The following is a 25,132-nucleotide window of genomic DNA, read 5'->3' on the forward strand; positions in this document are numbered from 1 at the left end:
AGCTGGTGGTGGTGTCTCCTGTACCTCCTTCCCAGTGGTAGCAGCGAGAAGAGATCATGGCCTGGAAGGTGGGGGTCCTTGATGATCAGTGCTGCTTTTTTGTAACAGCGGTCTTTATAGATGTACTCAATGGTGGGGAGGGCTTTGCCTGTGATGGACTAGGCTGTATCCACTACTTTCTGTAGGGTTTTCTTTTAAAGGGCATTGGTGTTTCCATACCAGGCTGTCATGCAACCAGTCAGGAAACTCTCCACTCTGCATCTATAGAAGCTTACCAAAGTTTTATATGGCATGCCAAAGCTTTGCAGACTTCTAAAAAAGTAGAGGCATGCTGTGTCTTCGTTGTAATGGCACTAACGTTCTGTTCCCAGGACAGATCTTCGTCGAGGAATTTAAAGTTACTGACCCTCTCCACCTCTGATCCTCTGGTGAGGTTTGGCTCATGGGCCTCCTGTTTCCTCTCCCAGTAGTCAATAATCAGCTTTTTAGTTTGGTTCCTTTGGGATGTTGTAATGTTTCATCAGCCTGAAATGTCGACTCTTTACTCCGTTCCATAGATGCTACCTGACCTATTGAATTCCTCCAGCATTTTGTGTGTGTTGCTCTGGATTTCCAGTATTAATGCAGAATTTCCTGTGAGTACATTGTAGTGCTATCATTGGTCAGTTAAAAGTTGTGGCTTCTTGACTGTGCCACAGACATTCCAAAGGAGGATGAAGTGGAGCCTGCATCATTAAATGTGGCAGCTCAATGGTCAAACCTACTTATTAAAGTAGTTCATCCACAAAACCATTTAAAGACCATCTAAACAAGACCAACACAAGAGAACTATTATTCATGTCAGCCTTGGTTTTATGTTCCTCTATGGTGTATTTGTACATTGTAAACTTTATCAATTCCCATATCCTTCCAATAATTCTGGCTACTTACTTATCCTCAGTTGGTGGGGTCTTGTTGAAGGTGGCGGAAGTAGCGGAGGATAATGTGCTGGATCCAGAGGCTGGTGGGGTGGTAGGTGAGGACAAGGGGAACTCTGTCCCTGTTGTGGTGGTGGGAGGATGGGGTGAGGGCCGAAGTGCGGGAAATGGAGGAGTTGCGGGTGAGGGCATCATTGATGATGGTAGAAGGGAAACCACGATCCTTAAAGAAAGAGGACATTTGAGATGTCCTAGAACAGAAAGTCTCATCCTTGGAGCAGATGCCGTGGAGACGGAGGAACTGGGAATAGGGAATGGCACCAGCCTCCACCCCACCAGCATCCGGATCCAGTACATTATCCTCTGCAACTTCCGCCACTTTCAACAGGACCCCACCACTAAGCACATCGTTCCCTCTCCACCCCTCTCCGCTTTCCGCAGGGATCTGTCCCTCCCCACGGATCTCCCACCTGGCACTTATCCCTGTAAGCGTAATTGCTACACCTGTCCCTACACCTCCTCTCTTGCCACCATTCAGGGCCCCAAACAGTCCTTCCAGGTGAGGCAACACTTCACTTGTGAGTCTGTTGGGGTCATCTGTTGCATTCGGTGCTCCCAGTGCGGTCTCCCCTACATTGGTGAAACCCAACGCAGATTGGGGGACCACTTCGTCGAGCATCTCCGCTCCGTCCGCCAAAACAGACAGGATCTCCCGGTAGCCACCCACTTCAGCTCTGCTTCCCATTCCCATTCAGATATGTCCATACGTGACCTCCTCTACTGCCATGATGAGGCTAAACTCAGGTTGGAGGAGCAACACCTCATATACCATCGAGGTAGTCTCCAGCCCCTTGGTATGAACATAGAATTCCCCAACTTCCGGTAATTTCCTCCCCCTCCTTTCCTCTATCCCTATGTCACTCTGCCCCCTCCCCCAGCTGCCTATCACCTCCCTCATGGTTCTGCCTCCTTCTACTACCCATTGTTTTCCTGCCTATCACCTTGCTGCTTCCCCTCCCCCACCCCTTTGTCTTTCAGATTACTGGGTTTTCAACTGAACCTACCAGACTTCTCCTTCCAACCCTCCCCCACCTTCTTTATAGGGCCTCTGCCCCTTCTCTCTTCAGTCCTGACGAAGGGTTCCGGCCCGAAACGTCGACTCATTGTTTCCACGGATGCTGCCTGACCTGCTGAGTTCCTCCAGTGTGTTGTGAGTGTTGCTTTGATCCCAGTATCTGCAGATTATTTTGTGTTCAGTGACTCAAAGCAGTCCTGTAAGCACTCCTCCACCTTACTTGACCATACCTTCTTGGTCTTCACCAGTAGTGCTGTGTTCTTTAGTCTCTGTAGTCTCTGCTAGGAGTAGAAGTACAGCCAGGTGGTTGGACTTTCCAAAGAGTTAGCATGGGATGTCACGGTAAGCATTTTTGACGATGATATAACAGTGATCAAGTGTATTGGCTCCTCTGGGTCCATAGGCGATATATTAGTAGATGTTCGGTGACTTCTTCAAGCTAGCCTGGCAAGAAGTGGGAATGAATGGGAAGGCATCAAGGTGTACTGTTTCATGCCTGTTGATTATGGAGCTCAGTTCCTCCAGTGCCTCCTTGATGTTTGCCTGAGGTGGACTGTACACCGCCACCAGGATGATGGCGGAGAACTCTGTGGCAGATAAAAAAGAGGATGTTTGACCACTAGATGTTCCAGGTTGGGTGAGCAGAACTGCCATGTCAGTGCACTACAAGGGGTTCAAAGTTTCCAAGATTTAAAGTACATTATACAGAATACTACTCTTGAGATTCATCCGCCCACAGGCAGTCACAAAACAAAGAAGCACCATGGTACCCGTTCAAGAAAATATCAACCATCCAACGCGTGAAAAATGAACAAATTGTGCTAATGGCAAAAAGTGGGTGAAAAACACATACACTATCAAACCAGGAGTCCAATAGTACCGTCTCGTTCAGTTCAGCACAGTGCTGCTGGCCAATTGCAGGCCAGAGAGCCATTCTTCACCGGAGCACCCCAGTCCACATTGAATGCTCGGATCAAAAACAGCAAAGCAAGGAGGAACCAGAATCCAGAAACACATGCAAGGTGAACCTCAAAGTCCCCCAAAACAAACCACAGCCACAAGCCTCACCAATTAGTCCTTGCAGCATGGATCCCAAGACTCCTGCACTTCCCTCTGACAGCAGCTAGCAAGAGGGATAGGAAGACCTGTCAAGTGCAGGCAGGCGGCACCGAACACACGCCCATCCTCTGCTCTTATCTTTGTCGACTTCAACCTTGCTCGACGCCTCTTTTGGAGAGAAATATGGAACCAAACATCAGCTCATGCCCCTTCTCCAGGCCACCCACTCCGCTTTCAACCTCACCAAACTCTCTCAGAGACAGTACGGTGCCAGAATGCTTAATCAGTGCAACACCACACCATCAAAATGTAAATCATAGGTTCTAGTTGCATACAGCTTAATACTAGAATCATATCTGAAAGTAGCTAAAGAATTAGTTTTGTGAACAGTCTGCAGTACGTCACCGTTAGTTGTGTTGTTCGTTGGCACCATCAATCATAAAACCTACTCCGCCTATGGAAGACTGAGCGGTCCTGTCTTCATGCAGAATGATGAAGCCATTGGGCTACAACACTGTGTCTGAAATGGCAGGGGACAGCCATGATTCCATGAAGCAAAGTACACAGCAATCCCTCATGTCCCTCTGGTAAACCAATCTTGCTCTTGGGTCCTCAATTTTATTTTAAGAGACTGTACATTCACTAGCAGGAGTCAAGAGTGGTGGTATAAGAACTTGGTATTTCCAATTGTACCTGTAAACCAGCGCGCCATCCCCCTACTGTTTTCTTAAAGGGGAGCTGCTCTCGTGACACAAGTCTCCCTTCCAGGGTCCGCTGATATCACTGCAATTGAGTATCAATAGTTTTTTCAGATGTTTTAAATACCCATGCTTGTGACTGTGAATTTCAGCTGTAGTCGTTCTGATTCGAATGTTTGATGATTCCTATTAAAGCCGCACGCAGAGTTGCCACTTATCAGCGCCACCTTAACCTACAAAGTTAAATTAACAAAATTTTAAAGCCATTTAGACAAGTAACAAGTGGGAGACTTTTAGAGGACTGCAAGCCAAATGCAGGCAGAAGGTACAAGCTGATTGCTGATATGGACGAAATTGGACTGAAAGGCCTGGTTCCATGATCTATAACACAAAGCCACAAACTCTTTGTGCAATATTTTTTTCTCTCTGACACTTCGTGGAATGTCTTTTGTTAATTCAGTTTTGTACTTCCATTGGCCCCCTTTCATTCATCCTCACAAACACAACTTCCCTTTGACAAAACCATAAGTAAATTTTTTTTAAAACGTCTTCCATGTGAATTTGATTTACTATACAAGGCAGTGTTATGATAACAATCATTAGAAATTGATAAACAAACTTCCGCAAAGTGTTTATTGGTGTTTCGAAAAAAGGAAAACAAAAATTGTGTAAAAAAGTGATTTTATTAATAATGCATAAAACCATAGCAAAAAAATTGAACAAATAACATCAACCGTATTCTTTTCCATAGATGCTGCCTGGCCTGCTGAGTGCTTCCAGCATTTTGTGTGTGTTGCTTGGATTTCCAGCATCTGCAGATTTTCTCTTGCTTGTGAACAAATAAATGTGCAGGTTAAAAGTTATACCCACAGTGTCAAAAGGAAAAAGCCTACTTTCTATTGCATTTTCTAAAATGCAGATGAAATTATTAATGTTCCAACTATTGACTACAAATTCTCTGTCAGATAGCAAGCTCTCATTCACTGATATGGACACCATTAGTGAAGGTAGTTTTCACCTCATTTCTAGTTGCCCTCGGAAGTATTGACAGGAGCTTGATACAACTGAATAGTTAAATAAATCACTTCAGAAAGCAGTTTGGAATCAACAATAATGGTTTGGAACTGGTATAACAAATAGGCCATTGAACAAGGATGGTAGATTTTATACTCCACAAAACATTATGGTTTTCCATAATGCCTTAAAGCTAACCTTTAACGAATTTTCAAGCCAATCAGCAAATTTTCCACATAAGCCTCTTCTTTCCCTTCTTCGTTTACTAATTCAACATTTTCTCCTCCTCTTCGCAGCTCCTGTGTTCATGTAATTTCCACTTCAATGAAGTGCACACCTCAACGATACACATTACGCAATGTGGAAAAATATTTCACAGATTCAACTGTTGAAATTATTAGTGAATGTCTTTTGTTTATGGCCTCCCATCTTGGAATTCTTGCGAAAAGTGGAAATGGTTTAATGTCTACTTTAATTAAGTCTTTTTTTTACAAATTTAAGTGCTTCTTCCCTTGGTCGCATTTGTAGAAAATAAACAAATTTTGAACTCTCACTCCCTGGATTGTTACTCTAGAATAGCCTATTAATACAATCATTAGAGAATGTATGTATTTATTCCAAACTAAATGGATATTATTTGCCACTTTATGCAATTTGTGATATCAGTTAGGAGTACATGTGCCACTTTGAAAGAAGATCATCATTTGACATCAGGTCAATTTTTAACCTGAAGTCTGAAGAACTTGCAACAAATAACAATTGTACTACCTTGTCTGCAACTGTATTGCTTGAATTTTCAGTAACCATGGGGACTATATGGCTACCTTCAATAAAGCCAACATTTTAGATTGTGAAGTAATTTATAATGTAAGTTATCACAAAATAACTAGCCACTATCTTCTCATGGGTTGGAAGAGGTAAAAGAAAGAAGCAGGTGCTCTATTTTGAGCCCGTGAAAACACAATTGGTCAAATAGAATATCTAATCTAATTACAGGCTTTTCGGTTGCTTGATTTAAAGGCACAGATATGGTGTTTGATGTTTCCATGTGGCAGTTCACAGTTTGCATTTCCTGTGCAACATGTTCTAAACCATTATTATACTTGCTCCAAAACTTCCTTTCATTTAAATTAAATCTGGCCCCTGGATGAAAGGTATTCAGTTATTTTAACACTGAAGAAAGCATAAAGTAGTTAATATAACAGAGCCAGTCCTTGAGTATAGTTCACTGAGTGATCTTATTGTAGAATCCCCATACAATTTTTACTCCAATCAACTTGAGTGGTTTCATTCCTTGTCTAGGCACTCTCAAGGCTGTGCGATTGCCTCTGCAAGCCTCTTCCAGAACCACGATTTAGTATTTGGGTTTGTGTAATCACAGCAAGTAATATGGCGGAGAATACTGGGAAACTCTCTCTTGATCGGTTTGCATTTGACAGGGATCAGCCGTTTGTCTCGTGCACCTGTAGAACCAAAGAAAAACAATGTATTACATTTGAAATTACTCTGCTACATCCAGTCGACTACCTTACTTCTCCACTTATCTTCACTTAAGACTATACCTTAGATAGAATTTGAATTACAGCAAGTCTGCAGAAAATGCAAACCAGAAACCAGCTTTTATCCAGCACCACACTGAAAATGCCAGAGGAACTCAAGCAATTGAAATGGGTAGCAATTCGGGAAATCCCGCCTTTTGGGCAGACAGAGCAATGGAGCTTCACGAAGCAGTCCCAGCACACTCAGAATCTCTGCCTGAAATTGGTTCAATGCTGAGCACACATATCCAGAATCAGCTCTGTATGGTTTGGTTCAGTGATATACCCTGTAGAGTACCAAGGAGGTAGCTAGTAAGCTGCTTTACTCCCTGCCACACCTTGTTGTTTGCATGGCTCTACTGCTTCCACGAAGATGCATTTTTGCCATAACTGCTATGGAAATCGGAAAGGCTTCCCAAGGCATCATTCAATGACGGAATGGAGGAGAGTGCCTATGCACTCACAAGTGAAAAACAGAAAAACTTTGTGGTAAATATCACTTCTTAAAAAATAAAACAGTATTCAATTAGAGAAAAATTGAGAAGCTCCAAGGTTGAAGCAAGAGATCAAATGTTGAACAACCCAGTGAAAAAGATGAATTGGGGTGAAATTCGTAAAGGGAAGATGGAAAAGTTAATAACACAGCACACAAAAGAAATGAGTTGATGATAATATATAATTTATGTTAGTTTACCTGGACTAAGACTCAAAGCAAACTTTGTTTGAAAATCACAATCGTCGCTAACCAAATAGTCATCAGAAATTACAGCCACCATTCTTTTACACCTGTCAGTTAATAAGAAAAAGATCACCCATAAGTTTCCAGTGGAACGCCTGCAATTCATATCACTCTAGTATTTAATTTTAGTATTTTAGTCATTACCTCGAACTTCCTTCCCTGTCTGATGTCAATTTCAAGTAGGAAAAGTTCCCCACAAATGTAATCAATTATAAAAAGATTATTTGTTATAGATCACTGGAGTCCACAGATAAAATATAATTACTGGCAAAATGTGATGAGGTGGCCTGGAATAGAAGTGAGGGCAATCCTCACCCTGAAGTCATCATCCGAACACAGTGGTGTCAGAAAAAAAACACCTCTCCCTCAATGTCTCCAAAACAAAGGAGCTGGTTGTGGACTACAGGTAGAATGGAGACAAGGTTAACCCCTGTTGACGTCAATGGATCTGGAGTTGAGAGGGTGACGGCTTTAAGTTCCTTGGCATACATATCACCGAGGACCTCAACTGGTCTGTACATACCAGCTGTGTGGTGCAACAGCGCCTCTTTCACCTCAGATGGTTGAAGATGTTCAGCATGAGTGCCCAAATCTTAAGGACTTTCTACAGGTGCACAATTTAGAGCATCCTGACTGCCTGTACCACTGCCTAATATAGGAAATGTACTTCCCTCAATCGCAGGACTCTGCAGAGAGTGGTGCGGACAGCCCAGCACATCTGTGGATGTGAACTTCCCACAGTTCAGGACATTTGCAGTGACAGGTGCGTAAAAAGGACCCAGAGGATCACTGGGGACCCAAGTCATCCCAACCATGAACAGGCCATCAGACTGACAATTGTATTTCTCAGCTATATTGACTGTTCTGTTGTACATCTTACTATACATACTATTTATTACAAATTACTATAATTTGCACAGTGCACATTCAGACAGAGACGTAACATAAAGATTTTTACTCCTCATGTATGTGAAGGATGTAAGAAATAAAGTCAATTCAATCAAAACATTTCAACATGCAAAAATGAGGAAGTAAGTGACCATTCTAATTCATCTTTTCAGTACTCATCCTTGGCATCAATCCATGCTAAAAAAGCTCTCAATATTGATTACTAACACATTTTCTTAATTGAACGAACATATTTATCACGGTTATGGAAATGTACTTTCAGATCTCAATCCACCATTCAAAAATATTTCAGTTTGACTTCCTAGTGCTTGAATCACATCCCACAAATGACTCAGCGAACTTTTCTGGCTGAGGCACTCTGAGTGCTTCCAATTTCAATCTTTGAAACTCTGTTGCATTTATTGCTTACAAGATGAAATATCTAGGGAGAATATATTCGACTGGGGTGAAAAAGACATATTAACTCTGGGTTCTGCTCCTCATTGCTACTCAATGATCTGTGCAGAGGAACCTGAATTATGTTAGCAGATGATCTTCCTTGATTTTGAGCTTCCTGCCAAGCCATGTTGTTAAGATATACTTATGAATAAGAATTCTGAGTAGGGTATCAGAAAAGATTCCAACATATTTTAATTTCAGAACAATGCTGTACGAAGCCTAAGAAGACATAATATCCAGGAGGTATTGCATGCTTGGGAAGACATGGTGTCATGTGTCTTCCTAAGGTTTTAAATGTTGGAAGGCTGGGATCCAGACCTTGTGTCTGGATCTGTTGTAGTCTAGTAAATGGGGACTAATTGCTAATGATTGGTTAACAATTTCATTTGCGATGGACCATCTGATTAGGAAGGTTAATAGAAGGGAAAGATGGGCCTGAATGCCTCAATCTCAAGAAACATAGTGAACAACTCTCCTTATTCCCCATGGCAAACTACTGACACACTAAATTCTCTGTTAATGTGGTCATTGCCCCAAAACCTGTTGTGTTCCCAAATCCTGCTTGACAGTTTCTGCATACCTTTTCTCAATGAGCTCACTAGAGATGGTCCAGATGCATGACCCTGGCAGCACATCACGATCAAATACACACAGCTTAAGTTTGTATGCAGTCTGCTCGAGTTGCTTGATCATTTCATGAACAAACTCAATGTCAGCTTGACAATAGCAGATAAAGGCATCAAAAAGTCTAGGTGTATCACCTGTAGGGTAAAAGAGCACTTATTAATCCATCACCTGGTACATGCATATCCTACAGCTCTGAAAGAATTCCTCCGCTAATAGTTTTCCCTCACCTGATATCACCTATCACTTGCCAGCTTGTACTCCTTCCCCTCCCCCACTTGCTTATTCTGGCTTCTTCCCCCTTCCTTTCAAGTTCCCATGCAGGGTCTTGGCGATGTGTCAACTGTTTGTTTCTCTCTGTCCTGTTGAGTTCCCCCAGCACTTCTGTATGTGTTGCTCTGGGTTTCCAGTATTTACAGAATAGATTGTGCTTCACATTTCAGTCATACAGGTCCTTCAGCCCAACTTGTCCATGCCGACTTAGGTGCCTTCCTGAGCTCATTCCATTTGACTTCATCAGGCCCATTTTCTTCTCAACCTTTCCGATCCAAAAACCTCCCTAAATGTTTTAAATGTTGTAATTCTACCCATCTCTACCACTTCTTCTAGCAGCTACCCGCCACCCTCTCTATGAAATATGTTTTATTCAGCTCCCTTGTAAATTTTACCCCTCTCACCTTTAACCTATGCCCTTTAGCTTTAGAGTACTCTACCCCAGGGGGAGGGGAACTACCTTTCCACATAACCTATGGTACCCATAATTTTATAAATCTCTACAAGGTCACCCCTCAGCATCCTTCAAGAGAAATGGTCCCAGTTTATCCAGTATTCAAGCCCTTCAGTCCTGGCAAACATCCTTGTGATTATTTTCTGTATCGTGTAACTTAATCATATCCTTCCTATAGTATAGTGACCAAAACTGCACATAGTATTCCAATGATGCACTAACCCTTGTAGTCAATGCATCTGCTGTGGATCAACTGATTAATTACTAGCTATAGTCAACAACTCCAGCAATATTGGGTCCTTCCAGCTACCAAGAAGTAGTTGGGAAACCAGATAGATTCCATTTTTTTCAAGTAAGTGCTGACCATTAAAATGAAGGACAGCTGAAATTTTACCACGCACAAAACCTATTATTTTGATTAGATGATTTTACACTATGTTACCTCTCGCTATCTTTGTAAACAAAGGAAAAGCTGAATCCCTTTCATCAGATGGCTTCCTATTGATCAGGTGGAAATACTGAATTTACCTTTAGGTTTTATGTATGACATAGACAGCAGAAATGAGCTAGCTGTATTATATTTTCAGAGGTGCATCACTATAGCCAAGAAAATAAAATCCTAAATTTGAAGCATTAGACCATTATGTTTCTCTGTAAATATGTTTACATTGCTTTAGTTCTCTGCTTTGGACCAATAGTTGCATGTTATTACATAAAATACACATGATAGCAAGGTTATCATTTCACGTTCATCCTCAATATACTTCATAACTTACAGTCTGATTTAATTTTGTCTAAACAAGCTAAAACAAATTAACTTTTTGAAATGATTCTTCACTATCTCATAAACCCAACAGAGTTAGTAATTATTATGAAATTTCTCCATCATTGTCCAAAACCTTTTCTCATAATAGTTATTTAGCTTTTAGTTAGGAAGCAGGTCTATATTTCCACGTAACATCAAAAGCGGTCATTTCAGTCCGTTTTGTCTTTGCTGGTTCAGAGAGCAATATTATTCTCCCACTCAGTTTTCCTGTGATTTATTCTTCCCATTTTTCATCAAGTCCCTTCAGCTTTTAACCACCTATCTATATGTAAGGTGCAATTTATAGTGGCTAATTTTATCTACACCTGGCATGTCTTAGAAATATTGCTATGTGATTCATATATTTGGTTCAATCCTACGGTTGAAACACAGCCAAAGGAAGAATGTACGAACTTCACTCAAACAGTACCAGAGTTATGAAATTATCTCAGGTGCATCATAGTACTGTCCTCAGCTGCAATCAAGGCCATACATTAGGGTTATAGCCAAGAATATTTATTTTTAAAACTCATCCTTGGATGCTTAGATCTTTAAACGGAAGGAAGAACAATCCTCGCTGTGACAAATATTAACAGCGTTACTTTGTTCTCCTGTAAGAAAAATGATCTTACCTGAAGTACCACATGTGCTCTTTGGGCCACTACTATCCACTGATGGCACCTGAACTGGTTTATTGAGGTGTTCTCTGCAGTACTTTTCTGTAAAACACAAATAAAGATGGATTATGATACTTAAACACTGATACAAATTTTTAGACTTAAATTCCCTTTATCTTTGAACCCAATTTTCTGCCAAGTGATCTTATTCTTCCAAATTTGTTTCACATATTACTCTGATCAAAATGATTTACCCTTCCAAGTTAAAAGAAAATAGCTGTTTGAGGGTTTTGTAATTATTTTTAAACTCAGACACTTCAGGGTTTTTCTTAAGAATAACACTTTAATATTTTAAGAGTTAACAAGTAGGTCACAATTGTTACAGCTATTCAAGATCTTGGTCAGACCCCACTTGGAGTACTGTGTTCAGTTCTGGTCACCTCACTACAGGAAAGATGTGGATACTATAGGAAGGGTGCAGAGGAGATTTACAGGGATGTTGCCTGGATTGGACAGTGTGCCTTAGGAGAATAGGTTGAGTGAACTTGGCCTTTTCTCCTGGGAGCAATGGACGATGAGAGGTGTATAAGATGATGACAGCATTGATCGTGGCTTTTTCCCAGAGCTGAAATGGCTAACACGAGGGGGCATAGTTTTAACGTGCTTGGAAGCAGGTACAGAGGAGATGCCAGAGATAAGTTTTTCACACAGAGAGAGGTGGGTGCATGGAATGCACTGCCAGCAATGGTGGTGGAGCCAGATAGAACAGGGCCTTTTAAGAGATAGGTATACAGAACTTAGAAAAATAGTGCGCTATGCGGTAGGGTAATTATAGGCAGTTCCTAGAGTAGGTTACATGGTCAGCACAACATTGTGGGCCAGAAATGTGCTGTAGGTTTCTATGTTCTATGTTCTAATTGGCTAAGTTTGCCTGGTTTCATCTGCTTATGGACTGTAGTTTATCACTTGGACTCTTGCAATACCCCAACAGCTCTATTATCACTGTTACCTTCTTTTCCATTGCTATATTGGGATTCAAATTCACCATCTCCAGAACATTAATTTTAGATAATGGGTACCACACTACATTTTAACTCTGTGGTACAGGTCTAGCTTTACTTTTGCTAAGTATCTTATCTCTTGCCATAGGGTTTCCTTAAAGTCATGTATATTTAAAGAGGCATGGATAACCCAGTTCCTTATTACTTATGGGTCTTACAAGGATACTTGGGATCAGAATGTTACTCCTGTCTTTACGACCGTACAGCGGTTCTAACTCCCCTTCATATTTTGCTGGGTCATTATTTGTTTGGCAATATTCTCCAGCTCCAAGGGCAAGGTGACCCTTGATTATTGCCAATCTTTGAAAGGTCCTCCACGTGTAACGGTAGTATAATGCCTACAGTCAGCAGAGGTTTGATACCATTGTGAACTATTCAACATATCCAATCTTCAGTTGTCAGGAGGTGCAATAAAACAAGCAGTAACAGATATCCACTGCATCAAACTAGATTCCCCAATAAGATATTAAAATGCTCAGGTAAAAACAAGTTTTTGTGTAATTTCTGCATTCCGGTATTAAGTGCCATCGAATTCAATCAGTAGTTTTATCAATTGTCAATCATGTGTTTCTAGGTTTGAGTTCTATTTCAAAAGGAATCATACAATCTGTAAACATTCATTCCACTGTGAGGCTGTTGCCTCAAAGACAAAGTTAAACATGATACCTAAATCAGCCACTAGGTTTTAATATTTTCTGTAGGGGAAAATATTAAAACCAAGTTTGGTCTCACCTTCATTATATCATCTACACATTAAGACCCTCTATTACAAAGTGCAGGAATCCTGGCCTAATGTCTACGGCGGCTTCAACAATTCTTTTTCTGCATTCAGGTATCCGTTCCTTATTGCCCAAAGTAATGTCTGTCAGTATGGTGATCAACCAGAAATGAGAATGAGCATGGAATAGCTCAGATATTAAAAGCACCAAGTCAACTACTGCACAGAATTTTGTCATCTTCGGAAGTTTTCTGATGACTCTGCCATAGTTGGATGCATCAGCAAGGGAGATGAGGCTGAGTACAGGGCTACGGTAGGAAACTTTGTCACATGGTGTGAGCAGAATTATCTGCAGCTTAATGTGAAAAAAACTAAGGAGCTGGTGGTAGACCTGAGGAGGGCTAAGGCACCGGTGACCCCTGTTCCCATCAAGGGGGTCAGTGTGGACATGGTGGAGGATTACAAAATACCTGGGGATACGAACTGACAATAAACTGGACTGGTCTAAGAACACTGAGGCTGTCTACAAGAAGGGTCAGAGTCGTCTCTATTTCTTGAGGAGACTGAGGTCCTTTAACATCTGTCGGACGATGCTGAAGATGTTCTACGAGTCTGTGGTGGCCAGTGCGATCATGTTTGCTGTTGTGTGCTGGGGCAGCAGGCTGAGGGTAGCAGACACCAACAGAATCAACAAACTCATTCGTAAGGCCCGTGATGATGTGGGGATGGAACGGGACTCTCTGATGGTGGTGTCTGAAAAGAGGATGCTGTCCAAGTTGCATGCCATCTTGGACAATGTCTCCCATCCACTACATAATGGACTGGTTGGGCACAGGAGTACATTCAGCCAGAGACTCATTCCAACGAGATGCAACACAGAGCGTCATAGGAAGTCATTCCTGCCTGTGGCCATCAAACTTTACAACTCCTCCCTTGGAGGGTCAGACACCCTGAGCCAATAGGCTGGTCCTGGACTTATTTCCTGGCATAACTTAAATATTACTATTTAATTATTTATGGTTTTATTACTATCTAATTATTTATGGTGCAACTGTAATGAAAACCAATTTCCCCCGGGATCAATAAAGTATGACTATGACTATGACTATTCACTTTAAACCTTCAACTTATATGGTTACCAGATGGAACCCTGCTTGAATTGTGCTATCCTTTGCCATCCAGGGTCAATAAGAGTGATCCATCTTGCCCTACCAAAGTTAACCAATCCATGATGGAGGAGAAATCAAACCTCGGATCTTCTTACTGGTACTGCAATGAATATACCTTAAGATTTTAGCTACTAATCTGTCATCTCAGGATCTGGTATCAATTGAATCTGTAGTTCTGCAGACTCAAAATGTTAGCAGTTCCTATTTATTTCTGGCCACCCTTAAGTTGTAATGAATCTTATCTTCTTGCTATTCACTACCTACTCCAGTACTGTAGTTCAATTTACCTTTGTTTTCTGACTGTATGGAATGTATGATTGCTTTCGGCTGATTTAGTTTCTACTTTTGTTTTCATTATTCTCTAATTTTAGTGTTTAAAAGTAAAATAATGCATATTTCAAAAATATTCTTCATAATGCTCTGCAATTCCTCTGAAAAGTTTGTATCAAGTTCTCTCGTCTACATGTATATTAACGTATTTCATCTCATAATATACAAGGAGTAATTCACTCTTCTCTCACTCAGTATGTTTCTACAACTTTTCTACTATTGAAATATCACTCAGGGAAATTCAACAAAGTAAAAATCAGGTAAAATGGATGCCAAACCAAAGAAATGTGATTAGACAAAGTAATCAATAGCCTTCACAAAGAAGTGGGCAATGAGGAAGAGAGTAAGGTGAAAAGAGGATATTCCAAGAATTCAAAAATTCCTTGATTCAGAAGGGTCCTTTCATTGACAATGATGCTGTAGCAGTGCCTAGAGAAAGAGTGGCTATCAGTGGCTATATTAATGGATCAGGGTTCTTGAATTTTGAAACACCAACTTCAAATTTCAAATGGGGAAGATGGAAGAGAGAAGGAAAAGGAGAAAACAAGTAAATGAGAGTAGAAAGAGCGAGAAATAGTTAACGAGAATGAGAAAGAGAAAGAATGATAGATGTCCACAAAGCTGCAGTATTCTTTTAAATTTTATGGCTGATTTTTTTCATTTTTAGAAAAACTGATATCCAGGAATTGTCCATTGCAAGTGGCATTGAGTTAGTTTTTAAATCGACTGAGAGAAATCATTTTTTTAGTTTTTATTTCCCCAAGCTAAAATGAGTAAAACAGATGTGAAATTGTTTTGCTCCGCCTACACATTTAAAAATTGACTGAGATCAAGTCATTACAGAACTATTGAATTTGTATTTAATCACCTGGAATGTGTATCTGAATTATGACTTTGTATTCTTAAAAAATGTTATCAAACATGTAACAGATAAAAATATGAGAAAGGAAGATAGTTGAAATCCTGTTTGCTCAAACTAGGGAAGTGAAATGTGAAACTTACTGTTACTTCGAAATGTAATCTGTACTTTTTATTGGCGATGGAAGTGCAGCTTTACATTAAAGATGAGACCTCTCAGTTACTAAGGTATTCCGATCTTGCCTAATCATATTGTTGGTGGATTGAGCTCCAGGACAATGATGAGAATGTACAGGGTCCAGCTTGTGCAAAAATGTGATCAGTACCAGCTGATGTATTCAAAGTTATCATAAGTAAATATACATAAAATGAGGAATTCTTCACTTCTATTCGTTTGTTAAAAGTCACCAGCTATGATTTCTGCATAGCCAGCAAAAATGCAATTACTAGTCCGCTGTAAACAAAGGTATGTAAAGGGAGACATCAGTCATTGAGGCAATGGGAATTAGAGGGGCACAAGATGCTAGGGTCAGTGGAAGAGTTCTCAGAGAATTGTAGGACGATAGAGAATTACCGCAATGGTGAGGAAAACTAATTGTAAAGAAACACAATAGGAAAGTGACGTTTCACAAGAGATACCAGGTTGTATACTGCTGTATTGAGATATACATGCTTGCCACTATTTTACATCTTTATACACATGTATAAGGGAAATGTCCTGCAAAGCACGACCTAGGTAGTAGAAATTTTGCTCTCTTTAAATACATTATAAATATCGTAAATGAATAAGCAAGGATGCGCGTTATTACTCAGCAATTAGGTTGAATGCAGAAACCATGGGAAACTGGCCTTGCAGTAAAATTACAAACTAAAAATAGCACCTTTAAGATTCACTTCCTTTTCTTGATAATAGGTACCAAAACTAAAGTTGTAAAGCTCCTGCTGAACAACAGTAAACATCTCTGTCTTTTACCAGCTTTACAATAAGTCACAGGGTTTACCTTATTTTTTTTTGCTGTGAGATAAGGATTTTTGCTAAGTCTTCAGTTATAAACTTCCTGAAGCAACAATTTCGAGTTTACACTGTTATATGCTTTAATTTGTGATGGTGACGTATGCATAAGCAATTCCCTCATTTCAGTTGGTGGTACTCCTATGCCTTGCAGCCCGACGAAGACATCGGAGAGAGTGGTATTCAATTCATATAGGGAATAAAGGCATTCCAAAGATTGCTCCAACGTTTATGTTGTCAAAGAATGATTTTTATAGGTTATTCTGGGATCATAAACAATTCAAAAACTATAGCAATGCAGATGGCAGAGTTATAAATTAAATATATTTCAAACTTTTTAGCATATCACTGGTCATTAGGACTCTAAAATATCTACAGCATTAATACGAGCTATATTAAAAATTGTCCAGTCCAAAATTTGCTGTTGTTAACGTGGACAAATTGATAAATTGTTTAGAAAATTGAAATAATTCATCATTAAAGTAGGAATATAGGGTACAGGTTTGGTTCCATAATCTATGCTGATTCTTAAAAATAACACTTCAATGAAACTGGCAAGAAATTTGAGTGCAAGTAGATCTTGTCCACAAAAGCACACCGATGTGTATAATTTACACCCCACAGGAAAGCACACACGCCAGTAAATTTAACAGTTCCATGTTACATACTCCTGTAGCCCGTGTTAAATTCAAAGTTAAATGAGTGGACCAGCATCTAGATTAGTGACATTCAAGTCATAAAAGCAAAAAAGAGGGCATATAATATAGCAAAAAATGAGAAGTTAGAATATTAGGAAGCTGTTAAAAGCCAGTAGAAGGTAACTAAAAAAGCATGAGGATAGAAAAGATGAAATATGAAGGTAAGTTAGCCAAGAATATCAAAGAGAAAACCAAACGATTTTTCAGATATATAAATGGCAAAAGAGAGGCGAGAGTGGATGGACTGCAGGAAAATTATGCTGGAGAGGTAGTAATGGGGAACAAAGAAATGGCAGACAAATTTAGTAAATATTTTGTGCCAGGCTTCACTGTGGAAGACACAAGCAACATGTCAGAAATTCAAGAATATCACGGGGCAGAAGTGAGTGTAGTTGCTATTACTAAGGAGAAGATATTTGGGAAGCAGAATGGTTTGAAGTTAAATATGTCCCGGACCAAGTGGACTTCACCCCAGGGATCTGAAAGAGGTAGCTGAAGAGATTATGGAGGCATTAGCAATGATCTGTCAATAATCACTAGATTCTGGTGGACTAGAACTTTGCAAGTGTCTCTCCACTATTTAAGAAGGGAGGGAGACAGAAGAAAGGAAATTATAGGCCATTTAGCCTAACTTCAGTGGTTGGGAAGATGTTGGAGTCAATTATTAAGGATGAGATTTTGGGCTAAGAGGCTCATGATCAAGTAGTCCAAAGTCAGCATGGTTTCCAAGTGGAAATCTTGCCTAACAAATCTGTTGGAATTCTTTGAGGAAATAACAAGCAGGATAGACAAAGAAGAGTCAGTGGATGTTGTTTACTTGGATTTTCAGAAGGCTCTTATCAAGGTGCTGCACATGAGACTGCTTAAGAAGATAAGAGCCCATGGAATTACAGGAAAGCTAGTAGCATGGATAGAGCATTGGCTGACTGGAGGAGGCAAAGAGTCAGAATAAAGGAGGCCTATTTTGGTTTACTGCCGGTGACTCGTGGTACTCTGCAGGAGTCTGTATTTGGATTGCCTCTTTTCACGTTATATGCCAACCATTTGGATGACAGAATTGATGGCATTGTGGCCAAGTTTGCAGACAATACAAGGATAGGTGGAGGCACAGGTAGTGTTGAGGAAGCAAGGAGTTTGCAGAAGGACTTGGACAGATTGGGAGAATGGCAAAGAAATGGCAGACGGAATATAGTTTAGGGAAGAGTGTTGTCATGCACTTTGTTAGAAAGATTAAAGGTGTGTACAATTTTCTAAACTGGGAGAAATTTCAAAAGGTGCAAAGGGACTTTGGAATCCTTGTGCAGCATTCCCTAAAGGTTAACTTGCAGATTGATTCTGTGGTGAGGAAGGTAAATGCAATGTTAGCATTAATTTCAAGATGATGAGAATCCAAGAGCAAGAATGTGATGCTAAGGCTTTATAACAGATTGGCCAGAATGCATTGGTGTATTATGTGCAGTTTTGGGCCTCTAATCTACAAAAGAGATGTGCTGGCACTGGAGAGCGTCCAGAGAAGGATCACAAGAATGTTTCCAGGAATGAAAGGGTTAATGTTTGAGGAGCATTTGATGGTTCTGAGATTATACTCACTGGAACTTAGAAGAGTGAGGGGGAATCTTACTGAAACCTATCTGATATTGAAAGGTCTAGATAGAATGAATGTGGAGAGGATGTTCCCTATAGTGGGCGAGTCTAGAACCAGAAGACACATCCTCAGAATGGAGGGATATCAATTTAGAACAGAGATGAGAAGGAATTTCTCTAGCCAGAGGGTAGGGAACCTGTGGAGTTCATTGCCATGTATGGCTGTAGAGGCCAAGTCATTGAGTGTATTTAGAGCAGATATTGATAGGTTACTGGTTAGTCAAGGTGTCAAAGGTTACGGGAGGAGGCAAGAGAAGATGGTTGAGAGAGATAATGAATCAGCCATAATGGATTGGAAAAGGAGTCGTGATTGGCTGAATGGCCTAATTCTGCTCCTATGTCTTATGGTCTTATAGTCTAAAGGCTGATTTATACTTATGCGTACGGGCTACGCAGTAGGGCTGATTTATACTTTTGCATAGCCCTACACCATAGCGAGCATGCGTAGTTGTGTCTGCATTGCTCTGCAATTCACTGCCAAAACGCTAGTTGGCAGTGGGGTTTCTATGCCACTCCGTTGAGTTTCTTTGTGAGAGACATGGACGAAGAAATGCATTACAAATATTTTCGGATGTCGGCAGGTAGATTTGACGAATTGGTTCATTGTCTCCAAACATTTATTTTGCATCAGTGTACAGACATGGCGGAGAAAAGCAACTGGAAATGTGTAGGAGGAAATGTGATGCTACCAAGCGGACCAATCACAGTTGTTGTGGTCTGCGTCGCCGCAACGTGCGAGTTACATTTTTGGGGAGCTGCACATCACCCTACAGCGTAGGGTACGCGGTACCTACGGCGTACATTTGACGCAGAAGTATAAATTGGGCTTAAGTCCTTCCACAGCAGTTGGAGAATGCACTGAAAATGTAATTAAACAAATTTGGAAATAAAAATTTGGAATTGCAAAAGGTGACCATACGATCACTGGAATGCTGTAAAATCCATGTCCTCATAAGCAAACCTACTACTCTTCCTCTGGTTTGCCAGAACGTAGCTGCAGATCTAACTATGTGGTTCATTCTCAACTTCCATCTAAAATGACAGTGTAATCCATTCATTTCAAAGGGAAATTGGGATAGACCCTCAATGTCCGGCCTTCCACTGGTGACCACACTATGTGAATGAGCTAAAAAGAGACTTACCTTTATTTTATTTATTTCCAATTTTAAGACTTCAGCAAACTTATTCACAAGGAAATACAACATCATCAAAGATTGTCTCAATTGGGTAAGGAATTTATCTTTCACCAGATCCTCGATTTGACTTCTATGCATTTTTCACATAAGTTTCTGAGACACTGCACTGAGAATGGCGAAAGAACCAGATGCTTTGTGAAACTACAGAGACAGATGGCCAGATTCAGCACAATTTCCAATGTCTCCACATTGCACAAGAAGTAGAACTTCTCTATTCATAAATGTTCTTCCCCAAACTACTTTATAATCAATGAAGCACATTTAATCTGCAAGCACTATTGTGTAGAAGACACAACATTTGATTTATGCAGGGAAATATCTCAAAAACAGCAGATGGTTTATGCAATGGAAATTTCTTTGGAAAAAAACAGCAATCAACATAGAGTATTATACTGCAGGATCAGGCTCTTTGGCCAACGATGTCTATGCCAACACTTCCTACAATTTAAACTACATATGGTCTATCTCTCTCACAGTTCCTCGATAGTTCAACACACAAAATACTAGAAGAACTCAGCAGGTCATGCAAGATCTATGAAGGAAAATAAACAGTTGATGTTTGGGCTAAGATCCTTTATCAGGACTTGGACTAAGATGTCCATTGCTTATTTCCCTTCATTGATGCTGCCTGACCTGCTGAGCTCCTCCCGCATTTTGTACGTTGATCTCCAATGTCTCTCATGTCCTTCACAGTTTTCAAGATTGTTTAATGTCATTTCCGGTACTTAAGTGTAAAGGAGAGCAAAATAACTGTTACTCCAGATCCGATGAAGCACAAAAAATCAATTAAATAAAGAACATAATAATAAAAATGCAATACATATAAATATATGGCTTACATACATAGATTATTTGCACATCCATAAAATAATGCTAGACACATGAGTGTTTGTACATTAAGGTGACTGACAAGAAATAATAAAGTAATGGTGGTGTGGGGGGGGTGAGGTGGGGTGAGTTAGTGGGTGAAGGTGTTGGTCAGCCTTACAACTTGGGGAAAGTAACTGTTTTTGAGTCTGATGGTCCTGGTGTGGATATTACACAGCCTCCTCCCTGAAGGAGTGGGACAAACAGTCTATCAGCAGGGTAGGTGGGATCCTTTAAGATGCCACTGGCCCTTTTCCAGCACTTTTCTGCACTTACGTCCTTAATGGTGGGGAGGCTGGTGCAGGTGATGCATTGGGCAGTTTTGACTACCTGTTGTACAGCCTTCCTGTCCACCACAGTGCAATTCCCATACCATGTAGTAATGCAATTTGTTAGGATGCTCTGTACTGTGCATCTGTAGAATGACAGTTCATATATCTACCTAAATGCCTCTTAAGCACTGATATCCTGTCTCCTTCCACCACTTGCCCCGACATTGTGTACCAGGCACCTACCACATTGTGTAAAATATTGCCATGTAAGTCTCCTTTACACTGCCTGCCTGCCTTAAAGCTATGCGCTAGGAAAAAGACAATCTCCCCCTCATAATTTTATATACTATCTCCCCAAGATCCCTCACTACGTCAATTCTCTTAAGGATTTTGCCATTTACTGTATACTTAACTCTCATATTTGAGTTCTCAAAGTGCAACACCCCACACTTGTCCAAATTAAACTTCATTTGCCATTCCTCTGCCCATATTGCCAATTGGTCAACATCCTGCTATATCATTTGACAACCTTCTTCATTGTGCACAACTCCAACAAGTTTTTTTTTAAAATCATATATTTTTGTCCAGATCAGTGGTCCCAGCACCACTGATTATTGATCTGTAGTCAAAATAACTCCATTCCAACATCTCTTCTGTCTCTATGGCCACGCCAATTTTGAATTCAATCTACCAAGTTTTCATGAATACTATTAGCCTATTGGACCAGTCTACTATGAGCGATCTTGTCTAAAACTATATTAACAGGCATTTACGTAGACGTGTACTTCCACTGCCATACCATCAATCACCTTTGTCATCTCCTCAAAATATTCCAGCTTCTCAGACATGAACTCGTCCATGCAAAACCACATCGACTCTCCCTAACAAGTCTATACTCATCCAGATGAAAGTAGATGCTATCCCTGTTTTGTCTCTACTGCCCTTCTTAAACAGAGGAACAATACTGGCTATTCCCCATTCCTCGGGACCTTCCCTGACACTAAAGAAAATACAAAGATCTCTATCAAAGCCCCAGTAAACTCAGAGACAGCTTCTGCTTTCTAATTTACTGCCTCTCTTTGCAGGACCACATCTCGCTTTCTGCTTGTCATAGGCACCATCATGGATCATGATCTCTGACTGCTTGCCCTCCTCTTTCAGAATGACCTGTCCCTTCTCAGAAACATTATTGGCCCTGGCAGTCTCACTCGCAGCCACAGAATCACTTATCTGTGTCTGAGACCACTATCACTATTGCTTGTCGAGTACTTGACCTAGACTGCCACACAAGAGCCAGTCATGGTGCTACTCATCTGGCCACTGCTGTCATTTTCTCCCAAGAGGACATTCCCGCAACTTCATCCAAAACAGTAGTTTATACTTGTTTGAGAGAAAGTGCCAAAGGAGACTCCTGCACGATTTTTCTCCACCCTCTTAGCTGTCACCCATCTATTTGACAGAACCTTTGGTGTAGCCACCTTCCTATCTTTATAAATCTCTGCCAGAGTGAGTCCAGCTGCTGCTCCAATCAATTCACACAGTCTGAGAGGAGCTGCAGCTGGATACTCTCCCTGCAGACAAAATCACCAGGTCACAAGATTTCTCTCTGACTTCACAACTCACAAGATGAGTGTGCAACTCCACTGTCATTTAACAACTCAAGAAAAATGTCTTACTTTTCAGCTGTTTGCTCTCCTCACTGAAAACTGAGCTTCACCAAAGCACCATCTTGCACTTCCACCAGCTAGATACCATTGGGTCTTCTTCCAAATCGTATTGGGGAATCTTTTATGTTCACCTACTACTGCTGATTCGACTCTGGTTTAATGTTTCATTTGAAGTACTGAAAGGGTAGACCCACTGTCAGTTGAGGATGGCAATTGAAAGGCAAAATGCAAAAGAAGTATAACATGCTCCCCAAGGTGTAAAATAATAATACTGCACATACAAGAATGCAGGGGAAACTTGAAATCAAGAAGCTTACCAATAGGTATCATGAGGTCTTCAAGGATATCTTCTCGCTCTATCTTCCTCAGCAGCTCCAGCAATTTGCCCACGGAAGAACCCTCTCTAGATCCCCATTCGTCCAACAGTTTACCGGTAGGATTCTCTAACCTGTCGTAGTTCCTAATCTCGAGGTAATGAAAACCCATCTCCTCAGCGAGCTCCGTCCAGTCTGCCGCCACTACACTCTTGGGATTGAGGAAGAGTGCCAGCTTCTTCCTCACCGCGACGTTCAGGGCGCTCAGAGGGACAGAGTAGAAGTCAATGGGCGTGGATGAGTCTGCACTTTCCTCACCTTTCTTCGTGCAACTTGACATCCTGTGAGTTCACAGGACTCTGCACTGGGGTGGAGAGAGGGAAAAAATATAATTTCTATAATCGGCCCCGCTTATTTATCCTCTCCAAAGTATAACGATAACACATTTTCCCAACTTCATACTGAACTCACGGGAAAGACAGAATATTTAACATCATCCCGTCAATGCAAAGCAATAATTTGCTTCATTAAAAACAGATTAAAATTATCTCCGCCTCTAGACCCGCCAAGGTGTTAACTCGACAAATACAAGAGGAACATATTAATCTACTGTATTGTGTAATACATGTTGCAGAGAACAACCAAAGATTCTTTTTAAACTTCGAAACCATCAACGCTGAAAATAAAACATACCGACAAAAAGACCATTACAGAAATCTTCTCTCCGGAAACAAAACAGCAAATAATTCCAGTTTATATTTCAGGAAGCGAAAACTTTAATGTTGAAAAAATCTCCGATGACACTTCCTAGGTCTCCACTCAGCTCCGGGAAGTGACGTGCTGGAACTGACGAGAAATCAACTCTTTTGGGTGGTACACAAATAACCAACCAACAGTTGAGAAGAGAAAGGTTGGGATTATCTGCAAGATAAATAAAAAAAAAGTATGTGCATTTGATACTGCCTGACTTGTTGAGTTCCCCACGCACTTTGTGTCTGTAGCTCAAGATTTCCAGTATCTGCAAGATCTCTTGTTTCAATTCATTTAAATTACTCTTTTCAAAAGTCAGTTAACATTTCTAACAATTAAATTAATACAAAAGAATATCGGGGATTTCAAAGAAATATGTTGAGATTGGTTATAAAAGCTGACGTTTATTGCCAATCTTCAACTAATCTTAAAGGGTGGGGCTCTGATCTATCTCCTTGGATTGCTGTAGCTAAATGGTAAAAGAAAACTTCCAATGTAGGCGGAGTTCCAGAATTTTGCAATCGATAGAAATGTTTTATGTGTAAGTCAGAATGATATGGGACCTAGAGGGAGCCCTGAAAATGATGATATTTTCATGCTCCGATTGACTTCAAATGCTGGAAATGTCATAAGTTTGTTTAGAACTCTTGGTGACAAATCAAGACTGTGCCATGGAATTGAGCTGTAGATTAGCTGTGATCCATTTAAATGGAGAAGGTGGTTGACAGTCGGGTAACTCATGGAGGAAACAGAATTAATCAATCTTTCAGATGTTTCTGCAAGTGACACTGGAAAATAATTTGGAGTGATGAAAGACGAAAATGTAAAGAGTGGAAAGGTATAAAAATTAGGAGTTAAAGAATCAGCCACTTCCTTTTCTTTTCAAATCTTTTCAAATCAACCACTTCCAAAACCATGCATCTACTTGATGCCAGTTGTCATTTGAAAATGGTCAACATGTGGATGGAAGTGCATTGTAAACAGGAGATTGTTCAACCTAACCACATTGAGAATCCCCATCCTTTGCTTGCAATATGAATCTGATTGTATGCAAGCACAGCCTATTTATCTTGACAGTTGATCAGTTAATCCCCTGTCAGTTTTGAGTGAGGCTTGCAATTTCATTTAAAAATGGGAAATTATTATCAGTTTAGAGATCTGCTGTGGAAAGAGAAGTAGAGTTAATATTACCAGTTGAAAACCTTTTGTCAGTTCAGTTCTGAAATGCTAACTCCGTTTTTTCTTTCCTCCCACAAATACCTGGCCATCTAGTATTTCACGTTTTTATTTCAGATCTCCAGCATCTGCAGTATTTTGATTTTCAATTGGGCTGTCATCCTGTAGTTCAAAACCCACAGAGGTACACAATGGGGTGTGTAATCAAAGGATTAAGATTAGAATTAATGTATGGCAGAA

At 40.4% G+C, this 25,132-nt stretch overlaps 1 protein-coding gene across 2 annotated transcripts; it reads right to left on the reverse strand.

Annotated features, from left to right (window-relative positions):
* Positions 1-4,402: 4,402 nt before the first annotated feature.
* Positions 4,403-23,797, reverse strand: myd88 (MYD88 innate immune signal transduction adaptor). 2 transcript variants are annotated; one of them, XM_063057572.1, is made up of 6 exons: positions 23,660-23,797; positions 22,970-23,330; positions 11,176-11,262; positions 8,968-9,148; positions 6,996-7,087; positions 4,403-6,226 (listed from the first exon to the last, which is right to left on the reverse strand). In XM_063057572.1, the coding sequence occupies exons 2-6, from the start codon at positions 23,304-23,306 to the stop codon at positions 6,072-6,074; spliced, it is 852 nt and encodes a 283-aa protein (XP_062913642.1). In that variant the 5' UTR covers positions 23,307-23,330; positions 23,660-23,797; the 3' UTR covers positions 4,403-6,071. The 2 variants fall into 2 exon arrangements, with proteins under 2 accessions (XP_062913642.1, XP_062913651.1); XM_063057581.1 differs by lacking the exon at positions 6,996-7,087.
* Between the last annotated feature and the right edge of the window lie 1,335 nt (positions 23,798-25,132).

Source organism: Mobula hypostoma, chromosome 1 (assembly GCF_963921235.1).
Source record: "Mobula hypostoma chromosome 1, sMobHyp1.1, whole genome shotgun sequence".
Classification (NCBI taxonomy): Eukaryota; Metazoa; Chordata; class Chondrichthyes; order Myliobatiformes; family Myliobatidae; genus Mobula; species Mobula hypostoma.